This window comes from Argiope bruennichi, chromosome 11, assembly GCF_947563725.1.
Source record: "Argiope bruennichi chromosome 11, qqArgBrue1.1, whole genome shotgun sequence".
Taxonomy (NCBI): Eukaryota; Metazoa; Arthropoda; class Arachnida; order Araneae; family Araneidae; genus Argiope; species Argiope bruennichi.
In genome coordinates this window covers 86,673,172-86,693,962 of record NC_079161.1, presented here as the reverse complement: position 1 = coordinate 86,693,962, position 20,791 = coordinate 86,673,172, and the positions used below count along the sequence as shown (strand labels likewise).

Sequence of the window (20,791 nt, the reverse complement as noted above, 5' to 3'; positions counted from 1 at the left end):
GTCAAATTTTGGTTTCAATAGGCCGGAAAAAGAGCCTACAAAATACACATTCGAAGTTCTAGTATTTGTGTATCAACTGTATTCGGATGATTAATCGCCAAAAAATGCCAATGATCGCACACTAAAAGATAATTTCATTACTATTCTTCTTTAGCTCCATGCAATTAATAATGCTCTCGTATTATTAATTGTGTACACTTATTAGAGATTATACGAAAAGTTTTCAGGGTCATCATTTCAGCATGTTGCAAGTAAATATCTTTAATATATTTAGCCTTCTATTTATTGTTTTATTACTATAACTTCGCAAAAGCACAAATAAATACCTTGCTAATCATTTCTATGACTTGATTATAATTATCAGAAACAATTAAAAAATCATGGAAAACATTTCTAGAATATGTACTTTCCATTTTAGAAAATCATTTGTCATTCCGAATAGAAATTCTGCCATTATAATTAATAGATTTAGTATTTATTCTAGAAGAAGAAAAAATTCGAGAATGAGCCTCTTCTTCATTGGAAAATCTTTTACAATTGTGAATGGAAATTCTGTCATAGTAATAAATATATTTTGTGTTTATTCTATTCTAGAAGGAAAAACAACTCTAGAATGAGTCACTTCCATTTTAGAAAGTTATTTATAAATCTGAATGAAAATTCTGATATTGTAATAAATAAATCTTGTATTAATTCCAGAACAACAAAAATTCTGGAATGTGTCACTTCTTGTTTAAAAAATCGCTTAAAATTCTGTGTGATAATTCTACCATTATAATAAGAAGATCTTGTATTTATTCTAGAATTACTCATTTCTATTTTAGAAAACAATTTGCAATTCTCAATGGAAATTATCTCATTATAATATGAAGATCTTGAATTAATTCTAATAAAAGAAGAAAAATTCTAGAATAAGTCACTTCTTGTTTGGCAAATCATTTGCAGTTTTGAATGGAAATTCTGTCCTTCTAGTAAATAGAACTTGTATTAATTATAGAAGAAGAAAAAAAATCTAAAATGGCTCAAATCTGTTTTTTTTTTTTTTTATCTTTTGCAATTCTGAATGAAAATTGTGTCATTATAGTAAATAAATGTTGTGTTCATTCTAGAAGAGGAAGAAAAATTCTAGATTTAATAAATTTTTTTAAAGAAAATCATGAGGATCCTGTCATTATAGTAAATAGATGTCACATTAATTCTAGAAGCAGAAAAAAAAATCGAGAATGAGTCACATCTTGTTTGGAAAATCATTTACCATTATGTATGGGAATTCGGTCATTATAGTAAATTGAAGTCGCTTTAATTCTAGAAGAAGGGAAAAAATCCTGATTGAGTCACGTCTTTTTTGGGAAATCATTTACAATTATGTATGGGAATTCTGTCCTTGTAGCAAATACATCATGTAATAACCTCTTAACCTTTGTATCTGAGCGTCATATAGGCATTGAATATACCTTTCTCAAAACTGAAATTACGTCGTTACAAGAACTTTATATGTAATTCAACTTTTGTTTTTAAACAGCAATCGCTTCAAGTATTCTACTGGTGCTTAACTAAATCAGTAGAGCACATTTCAGAAACAAAAAGGGTCGTAATTAGATCCCAACAAAAGTAAAACAGTTTTAACAAAATTAAATTACAAAGAGTATTTAATTTTAAATATACAATTAAAACAATTTTATGAAAGATAAATTAATCTTTTCAGAAATCCGAACTGTGGTCTTCGGTACATAGCGATTAGTTGTAGAAACAGAAACTTCATTAGTTCCTTATCCTCGAATCTTTCCTTTGCCTTTGAAAATACAAACTATAATACTAAAATAAATAAAATACAATAAATGTATATTAATTAAAAATAAAGTTGTATTACCTCCTTCCACTTCGCATATGAGCACAAGTCTGGATCCAAGATTATGAGCTCCGGAGACCCTTTGCAGGATTTCTCCGTTAATGTCTTTTATCACTGGTTTTTTTGGAGGAACTAAAAAAAAAAATGAACATTTTATACATTTTTATCGCACACAATTGTAGGTTATTTAATTTTTTGACAATTTTCATAAGACATACAGTTATCTGGGTTTACACCCGGGCAATTATAAGACGGCCAGTAGGCAGCGCATGCGTAGAAAGGCTGAAAAATGCTGTTGAGTTCCTGGCATGTACTTGTCCCGACGGCACAACATGCCACTGTACTGCCTTTTTTTTCTTACTGCTCATGTATTGGTAGAATTTGGCGTTTTTTTTTTTTTTTTTTTTGGCGTGAAAAAAATTTATCACTTATCATAGATTAATTAAGACATTTTTTATTCTTTGTTCTTTCTAATGTGAATCTTTTTTTATTTCACTTTAATTGTCTTTTTTATAGTTTTTCAAATTGAGGTATGTTAGGCTTTTTTTTTTTTTTCATGTTTCTTTGTGTAAATATTCATTATTTTAATACGAAATGAATAATGAAATAATGAAAAAGAAAAGTTCAGGGAGGCTAAAAACGAGGACGGCAATTTATAGCCAAGCATGGAATGCCTCAATATATCTTATGAGATTGTGGTAAATATAAATCAGTCCCTTTGTAACCATGCACTGCTTACAGGTCGTCTTATAACTGGCTCGAGTGTAAGCCCGGCATTATAAATAAAAATTTATAATAAAATCATCTAGCACAACTGTAACACTGGGAAGAGTTTAAAAATATACCAACTCATTTTTATTGCTTCATTATCGAATGCTCATCTCCCATCTCTGTTTTAAGTTTAATGTAGAGAATTTATTGAAATGTGAATAAAACTAAGCATGGATATAAATTAGTTATGGGGTTCTAAACTTCAAGTTTTATTTGCATTATTTTATGCTAGATCGCAATAAAGTTCTGAAGTCTGCTATTTTTAACATTTTATATTTATGCTGATTCAATGTATTCTTCCTCATGGGCTATTTGAAGTTATCGTGAATACTTCCTTCCGGCATTTTATTAATTTTTGTATTTGGCATTGGATTTTTTTTTCTTAATAATAGATCATTATTTCTTTCTTTCAGTTTCTAGCGATTAGATTTGATATAGGGTTACACACTAAATAAACGATAAAATTATGGCACATAAAAATGGGATGAGAAGCTTCCGGTTTGGTGCTTGGTTCTCACCTCCCTTTTAAGCACAGAATAGGTGTGGAAATGACTCCCTATTATGGATGACGGAGCGTGCTTCCAACTAGAAGGGTTACACCGAGGCCTGTGATGGCTCTTAAAATTTAATCCTAGCCCCTGCTGATGTTGTTCCGATTCTAGCCATTCAGATCCAATCATAATTATCCATTTATATTAAAAGAAGATAAACAGCTCATTGGGTTAATTATTCTTTTGCAATGGGTCCCCTTTGTACAGAAAACCAATGTCTTTATAGAAATTCAAATTCATCTACTGCACAATAATAATGGCTACTTACTAATAATCTCCAGTATCACAAGGGAGTTCCTGGACCTTGCTATTTTGAAGTCCACCCTACACCTATATTCGCCCTCGTCCTCTGCTTTCAGCTTCTCGAGCTTCAGAACAGTCGGATGAGTGGACATATCCAGAAACGCTCTCCCCATTATTTCTTGTCCTGGGGCGTGCTTTGCTTGATAGAGTCCCCGCCTCCGAGAATCGAGGCTGTAGAGGGGGGTCGTGCTCTCATCTTTGTACCACAACACCAGGGCTACGTCATCGTCTCGGGATGGGGGTGTGATATCACACTGGAGGTCCACTTTGCCACCTTCCACTGCTATCACTGTTTCAATTTTTTCTGAAAGAAAAATGACGAAATTTATTATCATATTGAATCAGACATCACTTAGAAGAATAGTTTAGTAAACAACTTTCTTGATTGACTTAGTTTATTTACATTTTAAAGCAACATTAAACGCTTAAAAACATTTTAAAGCAACATGTTAGAGCCCTTATGAGACGGACCGTGTAATTTTAAGCCGTGTTCATATAACGAGGAGGTCAATAGATCTGGTAATTCCCTCTCCAATTTTCCGTATCATACCAGCGAGAAAACATTCGGGCATATCGACGGATTCAACGTGCACTAAATCAGCTTACACAGTCATTCTTCGATGGAATCAGGTTTCGAGCTTGGAAACCTCCGCTTCTGAAGCCGGAAACTTAACACCAGATCACCGCGACCCCCAAGAAAATTATGAAGACCGATATTAGCATTGTAATAATTAATGCACTTTTCATATAATTGTATATTTTATCATTTTTTTCCTTTAGATTTTTCCACATGGAAAATGAATTCGATTAAGTATTAGAATTCTTCTATTTCCTGAATTTATTTGATAGTTTGATATAGATGTATAGTTTCAGGATCGAAGATCAAGTCTTATATATGAAGTGTGAAAAGAAAATATATTATAACAATTAAAAATTCATCTTCGAGATTTTTGATGAATCTTTGAATTTCATTCGTGTTTGTATCTGAAAAATACATTTAAATAAATTTATCTGACTATTTATCTATATTTTAAAACGATAACCCAGTCAGCCAACTAGGTACATATATGAAGATATGTAACCGTTACATAAAATTTCTGTTAAATTTGGAAGTAAATCAAAATTAAAAATGTCTTTTTCTTCTGGCCATGAGCATTTAAATACGAATATAAGACAAAATAAGGATATGTGAATTTAGAAAAATTATTTTTAAAACTAAATTAGTTTATAAAAATAAGGATAAAATTAACAGAAAAACTACTATTTAAATTTTTATAAACTGCATGTCCCTAGAGTTTTTACAATATTTTTCTAAATATAACATACATTATATCGCTTTTATGATTAATAATAGCTTTATATATTTTGAATTCTTAAAAAAATAATTTACATTTTATGCGCTTGAGATATACATAAAATGATTTCTCTTCCATTTTTATTTTTAAAAATATCCTAAAAAATCGTCAGTAAAAAAAAGAACAAAAAAAAAACTTTTGTTTGAAAGTAGAAAACGCTGTAACAGAGGAGAGGGTCTTATAGCAATTAATAAATTAAAAGAAAAGAACATTCTTCTAAGTTAAACATTCTGTAATGTATGACGCCAATACACACACACACACACACACACACACACACACACATGCTCTTTTATTATTAGAAGAGACTGTGAGCTATAAAAACTCATCAATATTTTCATCTGAAAACAACTTTTCGTTTTATTAAAATATTCAGTGGTGTTATGCTTATGATACTTTATAAGATGATTAAGTCAATTTTTTTTTATCGATAGCCATTAAAGAAGTCCCTAAAAAAACATGCTCAAAAAATTTCAACTTAAAACTTGGCTTAAAAAAACATTTTTTGTTTTACATGAAAAAATAACAGTTTTTAAATATTTCATTAAAGTGATCATAAAAACGACATTTTTAGCTGATTTTACAGTGATTAAAATATCTTCACGCATAAAGGGGGGGGACCAAAGTAAAATTTTAAACTTCTAATCTGATTAAGTGTTATTAATACTGCTTAATAATCCAGTAAGTGCTTTTTTTATGGACACTTACATTTTTTCTGCCCGAAAGGTTAATATTAATACGTCGGTTAATTTTAATTTTTAAAGATAATGAACCTTGTTTTATATGGCGCAACAGCCTCTAATGTTTTTTCAGCTCTAGCAAGCTAACAAAAATTCTATAGTAAATATCTTTAAAAAAAATTATTATTTTTTTTTTACTTTGGAGGTTTTGCGAAAAACAGCAATTTTGTTTTCGTAAGAGGGAAAAAAAAATGCTTTAGTATCTTTAGCTCAAAGTTGTCCGTTTACTAGATAAAACCTGACTGCTACCACTTCGATTTTTTTTTTTTTTTTTTTTTTTACTAAGGGCTGTTTATTGTGTTTTTATAAGCAACGAAGGCTATAATTCCAGTCTTTGGATACCTGTTTACACCGCAGATTGCTTTTTAATGTGCAGCTATCTTCTATTCAAAGTTTTTAAGTCGCGGGGAACATGTGAATAAAATTTCAAGCTAAAATCTTGCTAAAAGGCATTTAATTTGATAAAATACCAATAGCTTTGCTGATTACAAACAGTGTTCTAAAGAATGAAGAATCTTAAGCTGTTCAATATTAAAATATTTTAATTTACAGTAATAACTTATATATATATATATATATGTAGCGTTATTTCTATAGGAGTTAAATATCAGAGTTCTGTGTACTGATTCATGAATCGTACATTTAATTAATGAATCTGCTAGTAATATAGATTTACTTGTAGTAATGTAGTCTGCTAATATGTAGCTTTACTTGTAGTAATTTAGTCTGCTAATATGTAGCTTTACTTGTAGTAATGTAGTCTGCTAATATGTAACTTTACTTCCGCAGGAGTTAAATATTCGAGTACTGTGTACTCTTTAATGAATTGTACATTTTATTAATGGACCTGCTAATAAGGTAGCTTCAATTATAATAATATAGTTTGTTAATATGTAGCTTTACTTCTACAGGAATTAAATATTCGGGTGCTGCGTACTCTTTAATGAATTGTATATTTAATTAATGGACCTGCTAATAAGGTAGCTTCAATTATAGTAATATAGTTTGTTATTATGTAGCTTTACTTCTACAGGAGTTAAATATTCGGGTGCTGCGTACTCTTTAATGAATTGTATATTTAATTAATGGACCTGCTAATAAGGTAGCTTCAATTATAGTAATATAGTTTGTTAATATGTAGCTTTACTTCTACAGGAGTTAAATATTCGGGTGCTGCGTACTCTTTAATGAATTGTATATTTAATTAATGGACCTGCTAATAAGGTAGCTTCAATTATAGTAATATAGTTTGTTATTATGTAGCTTTACTTCTACAGGAGTTAAATATTCGGGTGCTGCGTACTCTTTAATGAATTGTATATTTAATTAATGGACCTGCTAATAAGGTAGCTTCAATTATAGTAATATAGTTTGTTAATATGTAGCTTTACTTCTACAGGAGTTAAATATTCGGGTGCTGCGTACTCTTTAATGAATTGTATATTTAATTAATGGACCTGCTAATAAGGTAGCTTCAATTATAGTAATATAGTTTGTTATTATGTAGCTTTACTTCTACAGGAGTTAAATATTCGGGTGCTGCGTACTCTTTAATGAATTGTATATTTAATTAATGGACCTGCTAATAAGGTAGCTTCAATTATAGTAATATAGTTTGTTATTATGTAGCTTTACTTCTACAGGAGTTAAATATTCGGGTGCTGCGTACTCTTTAATGAATTGTATATTTAATTAATGGACCTGCTAATAAGGTAGCTTCAATTATAGTAATATAGTTGGTTATTATGTAGCTTTACTTCTACAGGAGTTAAATATTCGGGTGCTGCGTACTCTTTAATGAAATGTACATTTAATTAATGGACCTGCTAATAAGGTAGCTTCAATTATAGTAATATAGTTTGTTATTATGTGGCTTTACTTCTACAGGAGTTAAATATTCGGGTGCTGCGTACTCTTTAATGAATTGTACATTTAATTAATGGACCTGCTAATAATGTAGCTTTAACTGTAGTAATGTAGTTTGTTAATATGTAGTTTTACTTCTATAGGAGTTAAATATTAGAGTACTGTGTGCCTTTTAAGGAAATTTGCATTTAATTAAAATACCTGGAGTAATAGAATCATTTGAAAAGCGAAACAACTTATCTAGAATGCTACAAAAACTAAGAAAATCCTCCCTGCAATCTCATTGGTTTATTAAAATTTTACAATAAAGGTGGGATTTGCGATAGTTTCCCTCGAATTTATGGCATGTAGAAGTTTGTATTTCCATTTTGATTACCAATGAACACTATTAGTTTATTCTGTGAAATAACTTACGAAATTGAGTTACAATTAATCTTTAATTTACAACATAGTCAATTAAATAAAGTTTTTAATTGTTTTCCAGATACCGAATTATACCATTCCACGCAGTAAGAAATGAAAAATGTCATGTGATTAGTCCGAACAGTTTTTAGTTAAAATAAATACTGCGCATACACTTAGCTTGCTATCACATGAATTTAAAACTTTCCTTCAAGTGGAAGATATTTAACACAAATTCGATTTTTGGATATTATTAACGCATGCCAGAAATTAATCGCCAAGTGACTCGCCAAGGGTGACAAAATAGATTCAATAAAAGAGCTAAATTCGTGCCAAAGGTTAATATTTCCTAACTATTATACACTAAAGTCATGCAAGGCGACATGACACTACAAGCTTATTAGAGAGAGTGCGAGAAAGTTTTTGGGAGACCACTTCTACTGGTTCAAATCTCTTTTATGAAAATCATTGGAATGAGTTTACGGAATCCGAAATCCGAAAATATATAAACTTACTTTCTAACTAATCTTAATGAAAAAAAGTTATTTACCATTTGTAAAAATAATTTTATTTTTGAAATTTATACTCCATTTTATATACATAAATAAATGAATATTTTATTGGATATCGAAAACTAAGCAGAAAAAGCTTAAAATGGGCAAAAATATCTGAAAAAAAAATATGCATTATTGCAAATTTCATAAAACATTGCAGCTTCACTGCTTTACAAATTTATTCGTTAATTTCAACATTGCACTGGAATTAGTTAGTTATTATATTAACATCATTAGAATAAGACTATAAGCCGAGAACTTTACCTAACTAATTATGATGCTGGTTAATCCATCATAGATAACGAAGATAAACTAGAAATCTGTATGAGGCTTAAATGCTTAATTCTTAACTGGTATTTAACAAATATATTTTCTGTATAAAGAGGTGCGTGAAGGTATTTAAGTTATGCATAATTTATTATTACTTTTAAGTTTTTATTATATTATATGTTTTGTTATGTTATAAACTTTTGTTATTGCTGGTTAATCATCATAGATAACGAGGATAAACTAAAAAAAAAAAAATGTATGAGACTTAAATGTTAAATTCGTAATTAGTATTTAGCAAATATATTGTATGTAAGCTGCTTCCTGGCATGACAATTTTATTAGAGACCATACAAGAAAGTTTGGAGGAGATTACGCCCACTGGTTTCCTTTACTGAAAAAAACAAAAAAGTAACCTGAAAAACATTCAATTAATATATATTTTATGCTTCCCAATTTAATGCGCTTATTGAAGATGTATGTATTAATAATATATAATTAATTATAAATAATATCACATATATTTTAATTTGATTAAATATATAAAAAATAATTTGTTCAATTTGCTTTTAACAGGAAATTTTAAAGAATTTAATATATTTTCACAAATTCCAAACGATATTATTCAATTCAAACTGAATAAATTTCAAAGAATGAATAGATGCTGGAGTTTTACTATATTTCTAATTTTATCGGTTAGAAAACCAAACTGAATTTCATAAAAAATATGAAATAAAATGAATATCTTGAATATGATATAAAAAGTGATCAGATTACAACAGGTTGTGTGTTTTTATTATTTTTTGTTGGATAATTTATTGCTAAAAATATCTTTCTTTTAAAATGAAAATGTAAATCTATGAATGTGAATAAAATTAAATTAAAAATGATTATATTAAAATATAATAAAAAATAGTAAAAGATAAATTATTCATAATTTTTTTTTGAGTTTAAACTCGTTGAAAAAATTTATTCACTCCAATACTTTTCTTCAGTATTTTTATTTTCACTTAACAATTTCATAAAAAAATATTAATTGAAATTAACACGATCTTTTTAAAGCGTACTAATAATTTACTTTAAATTGCATTAAGAATAAATATGAATTAATCAATGCAATAAACATGTATAAAAGAAACATTTGAAAAATATATATTCTTAACGATTTTATTTATACTTTATATTCGTTAAATGGAAGAAATAAAGATTTAGTTATAAAAAATCAGAACTGTTGCGAAAAATCATTCTTATAAAAAAGTTCACATAAGGAAATAAAAACATGTGGATTGAATAAAACTGAGATGCAATTAAAATGCTTCAGACGATATTTCCACGTTTTTTTAGATGAATTCTTGATTATAAAAAATGGACTTAATTTGTTAATCTATACTTATAATAAAGCTCAATGTGTGTGTGTGTGTGTTGGCGCTCTACAGGCCAGGTCATTTGACATACAGCTATCACATTTGGTACATGTATACCTTAGAGGTCGGGAATGTGCACCTGGGGTCCCTTTTTTTGAAATTTTAATTAGAATTTTAAGTATTAATTAAAAACTAACTTTCTCGCCAAAAAAATCTTCCATTTTCCCCACCGCCAACTTTTCCGCCAAAAATATCTTAAATTTTCCCCACCGCCAAATGAGTAAGGCTTTAGTTGTTTTTTTCTCCCAACAGTAATAAGGCTAGGGTTAACATTTTTCGGCGGATTATTTCAAACGATTCTGTTTATTTTCTTAATGTTTGATGCATTTAAAATTAAACATTGTTAATTAATCCATGTTTCAAATTCATTCTGAAGTACTTTTGAATTAAAATAACACAGAATAAAGCAAATTAAAAATGTATAATTTGCATAGCGTTACCCCAACTGAAGTAGAAAAATTCACGCATTTGCGTTAACGTAACTGGCGAAGAAAATTCACGCATGCGCACTGTGTTCTGATTGTTGGCATGACAACCAACGGACGATTTAAATTATTTTTAGGTTATTGCATGCCCTTGTAAGTAAATTGTTTTTATGTTAGTTATATATTTTTTGTATATGCTTATAGTTTTAAATACATCGTTTTTTAAGTAGTTCTTTTTACCCTGTTTTCAATGATTTAAATTATTTTTAGGCTAATTGCATGCTTTTGTAATTAAATTGTATTTATGTTAATTATATATATTTTTTGTATATGCTTATAGTTTTAAGTACATCGTTTTTTAAATAGTTTTTTCAAACCTGTTTTCGACCGATTATTTTAAACGATTCATTTTATTTTCTTAGTGTTTGATGCATTTAAAATGAAACATTGTTAATGAATCGATCTGTTCATGATGAATCTGAGAAATTTTTGTGGACAAATTCTTGAGATATTGCATAAATTAAGAAAGATATTCTTTAGTGCCCATAAAGTTTAAACGCTCAGTGACTCTATTATCAATAATCATATTATTAAAAAAAAATGCTTTGTTTCAGTAAAAAAATGTTATTATATTAATTGCAGATTAATCATTTGCACTTTAATTTAAAGCATAATTTCTACGAGGGGTAACAGAAAATTAGAGAGATACATATCACGCTATGACTGAAGGCCTTTATAATATTATGAGTGAATTATATGACTATCAAAATTTGAAGTTTTAAAATATTTTGCTGAAGAATCTATTAAAGTTGGAATTGCGTAAAATATTTAATGGTACGACCGGAGTCTAACCCCCTACTTGGTAAAATTTTTAAAAATCGCCAAACAACGGCCTTGCGAAATGTTCAAAAGCAAAGGAGCAGATGTTCAATTATAGTGCATAATAAAGATTGCCAGCTTTAGCACGTTATCGCAACTTGGCGAAGAAGGGGGTTAAACTCCGGTTCAACCTATTTAATTATTAAAATTTAAACGAACATTAAGATTGGCGAACCAGCTGGTCGCCAAAGGCGGCTAGTAGAAAATAAAATAAAAACATATTCTTTTGTAGCTATTGTTAATGTTCTTTTAAAACCACTTTAAAAATTACTTCCAAAAAAGAATTTGTAAAATTATTTAAAAGAAAATTAACAGCTCTGAATAATATTTACTGTCCATTTCCAGAATTACTGAAAAAAAACATTTGAAAGTAAATTTTAATAAAAATGTTTCAATAAAATTTGAATTTGAATCACATGTGTACTTCAGTCAATTTAAAATAAATATCAAGGGTTTTTTTTTTTCAAATATTTATTTGTTATCTTACAATAAATAATTATAATGTCAATGAAAAAAAACAGAAAATAAAATAATTTCTAAATTTTAATGTTTTAAAAATTTTATCCGTACAATTTTTTACGCAAAAAGTTACACAATTTTTTCTTCAATATTTAGGATAAAAGTTTTTTAATTAATATTTTGTACGATTTGTATATAAAATGCGATTAATATTATTTAGTAATATCTTTTTAAACAAAGACATAAATAACAAATTTTAATATTTGAAGGAAATTTGTTGCTTCTCAGTAAAATCAACGTTTTTCATTCCCAGAATCAATAAATAAGTTTTTAATGAAAGATTTTTTTTTATTTAAACTGGAAATGTAAGCTTTATTTTATCTTCAGCTATTTTAATGAAATTCTTTTTATACTATAATGAAGAATTGATAATTAAATATATTTTACTAAGATATAATCTAGGATTTAATGATTTAAATAATTTGGGAAGAAACTGAATTTGAATGTAAACAGAATTATTTTAAACTTTTTAAATTTAAACAACAGCAAATAATTATCAAATGAATAACATATCATGAACTATATGCTATGAACGTATAGAAAAGAAAAATCCTAAATTATTCTTTTAGAATTTAGGATTACATAGAAATGCTGCGTTCATTTATTTAAAAATATTATTAAACGTTTAGTAAGTTATTTAATAGCCAGTTTAACAAACAATTGATATATCTTCAAATATTAAAAAAAAATTTGATGCTGCGTTTTACTTAAATCGCAAGTTGTTTTGAGCAAACCTCTCTTGCCACATTTACTACTTTGCTTAAAATGATTCCAGCTAAAATTTCTCCAATGATAAATAGAGCAGCTCATGATTTTTTGAAATATTTTTATTTTGCTAAAAACAGCAAATTTTTACTTTACTGTAGAAATATTGTTTAAAAAATGAAATGAAACTCATTCTATTGTCATAAATATTAATTTTCTATAAAAATAGTTTAGAAATAACTTCTAATCTTTAATTTAAGAATTTAGGATTCGAATGGGTATTCGAGTATTCAAAATCAATTTAATAACCAGAAATAAGAAAAAATTTAAGAATTGGTCTTAAAAAATTTCAGATTTTAGGATTTGAATTAATTAAAGAATAATTTATTCTTTCAGAAATTCAGATTACATAAAAATATATCTTTTATTTATTAAAAAAACACATTGTTAAACAATGATTAAGTAATTTAATCTTCCGTTTAAAAAAGAATTATTTTTCGAAATATTTATAAAAATATATCCTTTTTTTCTGCCTAAACGGTTATTTACTCTGTGCTAAAATATTTTACTACTTTTGTCGTTTTCTTTAAAATAGTTCATTTAAAATCTTATGCTGATAAATTACACAGCTTATTATTTTTCTGAAAAATTTATAGTTTGCAGAAAATACCAGATTTTTGCATCACAATAGAAATAGGGTTCAAAAAATGAAATATAATTTTTGTTCGTTAATATTAATATTTTATAAAAATAGTTTAGAAGGAACTTCTAACCTTGGTGGTCTTAAAAGTTATATTCGGAAACTCGGATTGCATAAAAACGTTACGTTCATTTATTTAAAAACTATATTATTAGTTTAAAAACAATTATTTTTTTAAAACAATTATAAAAAATCAATTTTTTTTATTCTAATTAAATAGCTACTTACTCTGAACTCTCTCTTGCTACTTTTACTGTACTCTTTAAAATAGCTCCATTAAAATTATTTGATCATAAATAAAAAAGCTTAAATTTTTCTGAATCATTTCACTGATGCTAAGAAGGCCAAATTCTTACTCCAATACCAAAATGCATTTGAAAAATTGAAATATATTTTTATCACTAATATTAATATTCTATAAAAAATATTTTAGAAGAAATTCTAATCTCAATCGTAAAATTCTAAATTTTTCTTCCAGAAATCCGGATTACATAAATTTTTTGCTTTCTTTTATTAAAAAAAATATTATTAAACAATGATTTAGTCATTTAATTATCAATTAAAAATAAATATATTTTAAATATATTTATAAAAATCTATTGTTCCATTATGTATTAACAGCCAACAGTGGCAAAACCAAAATGTTTTGATACTTTTACTTTTTCTTAAAAATGGATGAAAGTATCTCCATTTAAACAGCTTACAATTTTTCTGAAACATTTATTTTCTCATAAAACACCAGATTTTTACTTCACAGTAGAAATAGTGTTCATCACAAAGCAGCTCCTCATATTTAATCACTCGGTTTGGCACCGGTCAACCGAATTCATCATTTCAATAGCCACCCATCCGCAGCTCACTTTCGACTGCTTACCAAACGATTTACTTGCCGCAATCCTGCCACCCTTTCCCATCCCCAAGAAACTACTCCAGAACACTCTTCAAAACACTTCCCGCCCCTACATCTACGTGGTAGTAGATGGCATAAAACGACGCTGGCATTCATCTTCCACAAAATTCGTCCGATCTTCAACCACCCCCATAAGATTCCCATAATGTATCTCTGCCAGAAGAATTGAAAAGTTCTTCTCCTCTTCCTTCATTTTCGTACTTTCTTCCATTTTTCTTTTATTATTTTTTTTATCCTACTCTCTTCTCTTTTTCACTTTTTCTTTCTTTCCTCTTCTTCTTTTGTCTATCCTTTTATATTATCTGTCCACATTTCCTCCTTCAAGTGGAAAAAGATGGAACATTGAAGTGGTTTTCTTGGGGTTGGCTCGAACTGACTGATAAGGCGCTTTGTTCTCAGTCAAAAGCCGCCACCAGCTGGTAGGTGGTCGCCCCCCGATACCGAATTGCTCTTACCTCTCCGAGGCGTTTCTTTTACTTTTTTTTACTGACTTTTTTCATCTCACATATTAGTTTCAATTGTGAAAAAAATCTAGGTTCTGAGAAAAAGTGATCTGAATCGAACGCATGTTTCGATTGCCGAACGCTTTCGGTTTTAAAATGTACAAATATGGATGGCATTAGGTATTTGATTTCTTTTTTGGCTAAATTGTGAGAAGTGTCAGTTTCCGAATTCGTTAGTAGACGTATTTTAAAATTTGTTGCATTGTACAGTCTCGATTATCTTATTCTCGATTAACTGAATCTCTATTATCAAACACATATTGTTCAATGTTAAATAAAGCATAACTGTAAGATATTAAAATTATTCCATCATATTGTATAATATTGGTGAATGTTGTATAATATTGTAATATAATATCTCACAATACATGATTTGCTGTCGTTCTCCAACTTCATTGCAGTACGTACGCTAAAAGTTTAATATAGAATAAGATATATTATTCTATCCTAAATTAACTAAATTTCTATTATCAAACATATATTGTTTAATATTAAACAATAAATAACTCTACAATATTAAAAAAAGTTCCAAATATTGTATAATATTGTTGAATATTGTATAATATATGAATATAATATCGCACAATACATGATATGGTTTCAATTTCCAATTTCATTACTAAATTACTTTAAAATTTTGGACATAATATAATCTGGATGATCTTATCCTCGAATAACTGAATACCTATTAGCAGACACATATTTTTCAATATTAAACAATGTATAACTCTGCACTATTGTAAAAAACTCATTATTGTATAAAATAGTAATATAATATCGCATAATACATGATATGGTGTTGAATTTCGATTTAATTGTTAGATGTATTTGAAAATTTTTGGAATTAAATAATCTCGATTATCTTATCCACGATTAACTGCATCTCTGTTAACAAATATGCATTGTCTAATATCAAACTAAGCATAACTGTAAAATAATAAAAATTGTCTCAATATTGTATAATATTGTTGAATATTGTATTGTATAATAATGTAATATCTCACAATACATAATGTGTTGTCGATTTTCGATTTCATTGTTAATGTATTGTAAAATTGTTAACATCTTTTTTTTTCAATATTAAACAATGTATAACTCTACGATATTAAAAAAATTATCAGCTTTCTATAATATTATTGAATACTGTATAATATAGTAATATAATATCGTGCAATACATGATATGGTATCGATTTTCGAATTCATTGGTAAATGCGTTTTAAAATGTCTGACATAGTATGATTTTGATTATACTAGCCTTGATTAACCGAATTTCTCTATTTACAAACATATACCGTTCAGTATTAAAAAATGCATGACTATACGATCTTAAAAATCTTTTCAATATTGGATAATATTGTTGAATATTGTACAATATAGTAATAGAATATTTCACACTATTCTACAATATTTTTCAACATTACGTCTTGCGAGAAAAATTAACTTCTAGTGTCATTTTTAACATTTTTACTAAATCTATCGTGTCAACCTTGGTGAGTTATTTGGAGATTAATCCCTGGCCTGCGGTTATTAGTATACGAAAAATCTAATTTTTGTTTCAGATGCGTTTTTCCCAACCGATAGAAACAAAAATTTCACACAAAACTGCACTTGTAGTCACAACATCCCATACCAAATTTGATGTACTTAAGTCTTTACGTTTTTGAATTAACGTGATTACTAATTTCTGAAACAAGTTAAGTCGGAACTTATTTATTTCTGAAGAAGTCGGTCCGTCACAAGAACTTGTTACAGATAGACAACCCGCAGTTTGATTAACTCAAAATTTAGCAAGTGTCTATACTATGGAGGTTAAATATGTGCACCAAATTTTATCTACCTCTCTTCGTTTTGTTATTATCGTTTTAACTTATATTTGAACAGACGGACTTCCTCTGAACAAATTTTACTCAAAATTCGATAGAAATCTGCACATTTGGTATAAACACAAAATACCGAATTTCAAGCTTTTAGGTCAAATAGATTTTGAGTTATCTTAATCAAACAGATAAGATAACTCGGGACATTTAAAAAAAATGTGTTTTTGTAACTCAAAAAGGTTTAAAGCATAGAGATTCGTCTTAATCTCGTGTTCGAATTTTTTGACGATTATTATAATGTATCTATACCACGTATACGTTAAGTTACGTGTATTATGCGGAACTAAAAAAAGAGACAACCATATTTTAATAGTGTTTCTCGTGTTAAGTTTAAACTTACTTTATTTCTCTGGAATATATGAAAATTTGATATTCGTCATATAATTTTGAACTTCGCTTTTGAAGTGTTCGCATAAAACAAATATCTAAAGCAAAACTAAAATCATTGCTTTCCATATACTCGCTTTGCTTTTTTTTTTTGTTTTAAAGTGTTATCCCAAGGGAATTGTACGTTTCTTGCTGCATTTTCATCGGGTTTTATATATTGTGTTATGAGCACTATCTTGAGAGCAAATAGAATTCTAGTGACTATCGAAAACATATTTCAAAACAAGAGTTATTATATTTTTGAGATATACGACGGATTTGAAACAGAATTTTCTGTATTTTTTTATGTGTTGTTTCTTTTTTTGTTTTCTTATAAATTTTTATAAATTTTATAAAACTAAACCATTATATTTCTAAGTATTACAGAAGTGAATACGAGACATGATATGAAATTTTGTACTCAAGTAATAACAGCAAGTGTAAATAGGAAGTGGGAAAGATAAAGCGTGAAATATTTTATGCTTGTGTTCTGCATTTGTTAAACCACAGTCTGCTTTTACATAAAATTTAATTTGATCTAATATATGCAGAAGTTTTGAAATTATTTTATTTTTTCCTTGTGTTTTCGTGTTTCTCAAATTCAAAAGGATAATATTCATTTTTAATTACAACTACATTTCATCTCTTTCTTAATTTAAAATGCTGTTGAAAAATGTATGTTTGAAAGCATATGATAGCACTGTAGAAAGATATTGTATATTTGAAAGCATAAGAAGATATTGTGCGCTTGAAAGCAAACGATAGCACTGTAGAAAGACTTATGTTTGAAAGCACATAAGGATGTTGTATACTTGGAAACATACGATAGCACTGTAGAAAGAGTTATGTTTGAAAGCATATAAGGATGTTGTTTACTTGGAAACATACGATAGCACTGTAGAAAGAGTTATGTTTGAAAGCATAAGGATGTTGTATACTTGGAAACATACGATAGCACTGTAGAAAATGTTATATGTGTGAAAGAATATAAAGATGTATGTTTAAAAACATACGAAAGCATTGTGGAAAGATGTATGTTTGAAAGCATATGATAGTATTGTAGAAAGATGTTGTAATGCTTGGAAGCATATGATAACACAGTAGAAAGATATGTATGTTTGAAAACATATAAAGTTGTATGTTTGAAAGCATATGATAACATTGTAGAAAGAAGTTGTATGTTTGAAAGCATATGATAGCATTGTAGAAAAATGCTGTAATGCTTGGAATTATATGATAGCACAGTAGAAAGATGTTGTATGTTTGAAAGCATATGATAGCATTGTAGAAAAATGCTGTAATGCTTGGAATTATATGATAGCACAGTAGAAAGATGTTGTATGTTTGAAAGCATATACAGATGCTGTATGTTTGAAAGCATATACAGATCTTGTATGTCTGAAAGTATATGGTATTTGACATATATAGTGAGCCGATTAAAGCATACTTTTTTATGTCGATTGAAAACAAGTAGAGTAATAATTCTTAGGAAATAAATTTCTTCCAGGGAATAAATTTAAATGCGTAATTAAGGTATGGACACTGGGCATTTTCTATAAACATGATCACTTAACAAATCAGTTGGAATGGTTTACCTAAAACTTTTTCGTGTACTCTCCAATAAAGCTCTTTTTGCCTTTATACATTTTTTATTGCCTTTTTGCTTTTATTGCCACTGCATCAAATTGGGAACCCTGGATTAGTTTGATAATTACTTGAATGTCATTAGTAAACAATAATTGCGACATATGAATCTTTGATGAGAAATCTTGAATTTTTACATAATTTATCTTATAAATATGTATTTTAGAAGCCTTTTTACCAGCCAATTAATACAGAAATTTGACACAAAACTCCAACTGCTCTCACAAGATAACGCATCGAATTTTATTGATTTGCATCATTGTGATTAGGAGCTACTGCATATACATGTATGCAAAATTTCAGACTGATAGGTAGTCAACATTTAACGAAGTTTGTTCAACATTTGATAAATGTCCATGTTTTACATGCTAAATCTGTGTACCAAATTATATTTACGTATCTCTATCCTTTTTGTGGTTGTCGGGTTCACTTTCATTTGAACAATCAGACATATTTTCTATGAATGAATTTAATTCCAAATTTGACACAAATCTGCATATTTGGTCCGAGAAATATTTTAAATACTTCATAAAATTGTACAATGCAGTGTTGATATCGCATAATACTTTGTACAAATTGTTTACTAAAAAAGTCCTGTGACCTTCCCTAGTAGTGTACAAATATTGCAAGGTATTGAAAAATTGCCGCACAATTGTACAATATTGTTCAACACCATATTATATAACACGGAAAACTTTGGTACGATTGCTCTTAAAGTTAGTGTTCGGATTTAAAAAAAACCCTGTAAATTTAAAAGTGTGTCTAATTATTTAAAAATAAATAATAGCATAAAAATTGTAATGGCATTTCCCAGTGGCACACATGTATTGTACATTATTAAATGAAATTGAATAGTATTTGCATTATCCTGTATATCAATGTACAATACCATATAATATTGTTACGGAATTTCCGGGGTTCGTTTGGATAGTGGGGGTTGTATGGTGTGAAGAACACTCAATCAGCAGACGGCAGTAGAAAATAAAACAACGACGTTTATTTACACGAAGACACACAGGACAACACAAAGACGACAACTATATACAGCACAGAAGACGACTATCTTCAGCCGAGACGTGCAGCATACACAGCAGCATACAACAGTATACACAGCAGCTCTACTCCGTCGCTGCTCCGCTAGTCCCTGGAAGACGAGTTCTTTACCGTCGCTTCCGACTACCCTTTGACTCCACTGGTCCACGACTCAATTTACCACCGGTTCACTACTACGACGACTCCACTGGTCCACGACTACTCTTCTCTGTCGCTTCCGACTTCTGAATTCACCACTGGTTCACCACTCGACTCACCACTCCCGGCAGCTGCGGGTGCTTCCTTTTATAGGTCTCAGGAGGCGGGGCTAGAAGCCTCTCAACCAATCAGGAACGTTTGAAGCGTATCTCCGTTCCTACTGGACGGTTCGGGAAAATTCTCGATGTTTCGGGTATAATCTATTTTGGCGCCAAAGTCGCCAAATTCGTCGCCAAGCTCTGGAACCTCCTATGGAACCAACTATGCTGGGAAGCCGCATTAGAGATTCGTAACAATATTATATAATTTCGAACAATATTGTAGGATAAATAATGTAAAGCATCAAATTACCAATTTAGGAAAATGTCGTTATATATACAATACATTGTAATATTACCTATATTGTATATATTTGAATTTAAATTTAGCTAACAAAAATGTTTATATTTATAATATATCTAACATTGAAATTACTTTTTAAAATACATAAAAGTGAAATAAAATTCCAGTCTTCCAAGAACATTAGTTAGTTTTTATGTATTACTTACCTTGAATATTTTCATCTTTTGGGAATTATATATTTCTTGTCACCTTTTTATCCAGTTTTATATCCAACAATACAAGCAGAAACTTCAAACGAAATAGAATTCCAGAAGCAAACAAAATTTGTTTCCACACAAGAATCTTCATACCTTTTGGAACATATGGTTGCTTTCAAACAATTTCTGTTTATTCCTTTGCTGTTGTTCTTTTTTTTATTCTAGTTTTCCTTGCAAGTTTTTATAAATGTAATAAAAATAACGTTGTTGCATTTCCAATTTGCATAGAAGCAAATAAGAGAGGAATATAAAATTTTATATCAGAGAAGCAACAGCTAGATGCTAAAATGAAGAGTGAAAGATAAAATGTGAAATATTTGATTCTCGTA

The 20,791-nt window shown here is 28.6% G+C and overlaps 1 protein-coding gene across 1 annotated transcript in view; it reads right to left on the bottom strand.

Annotated features, from left to right (window-relative positions):
• The window catches only part of LOC129956719 (hemicentin-1-like), a 224,075-nt gene extending 220,029 nt beyond the window's left edge, over positions 1–4,046 (bottom strand). Inside the window, exons 1-3 of the mRNA XM_056068655.1 lie at positions 4,025–4,046; positions 3,440–3,778; positions 1,871–1,981 (exon numbers count right to left, since the gene is read on the bottom strand). Of these exons, the coding sequence (XP_055924630.1) occupies positions 1,871–1,981; positions 3,440–3,778; positions 4,025–4,046 (472 nt within the window). The remainder of the gene's footprint in view (positions 1–1,870; positions 1,982–3,439; positions 3,779–4,024) is intronic.
• Between the last annotated feature and the right edge of the window lie 16,745 nt (positions 4,047–20,791).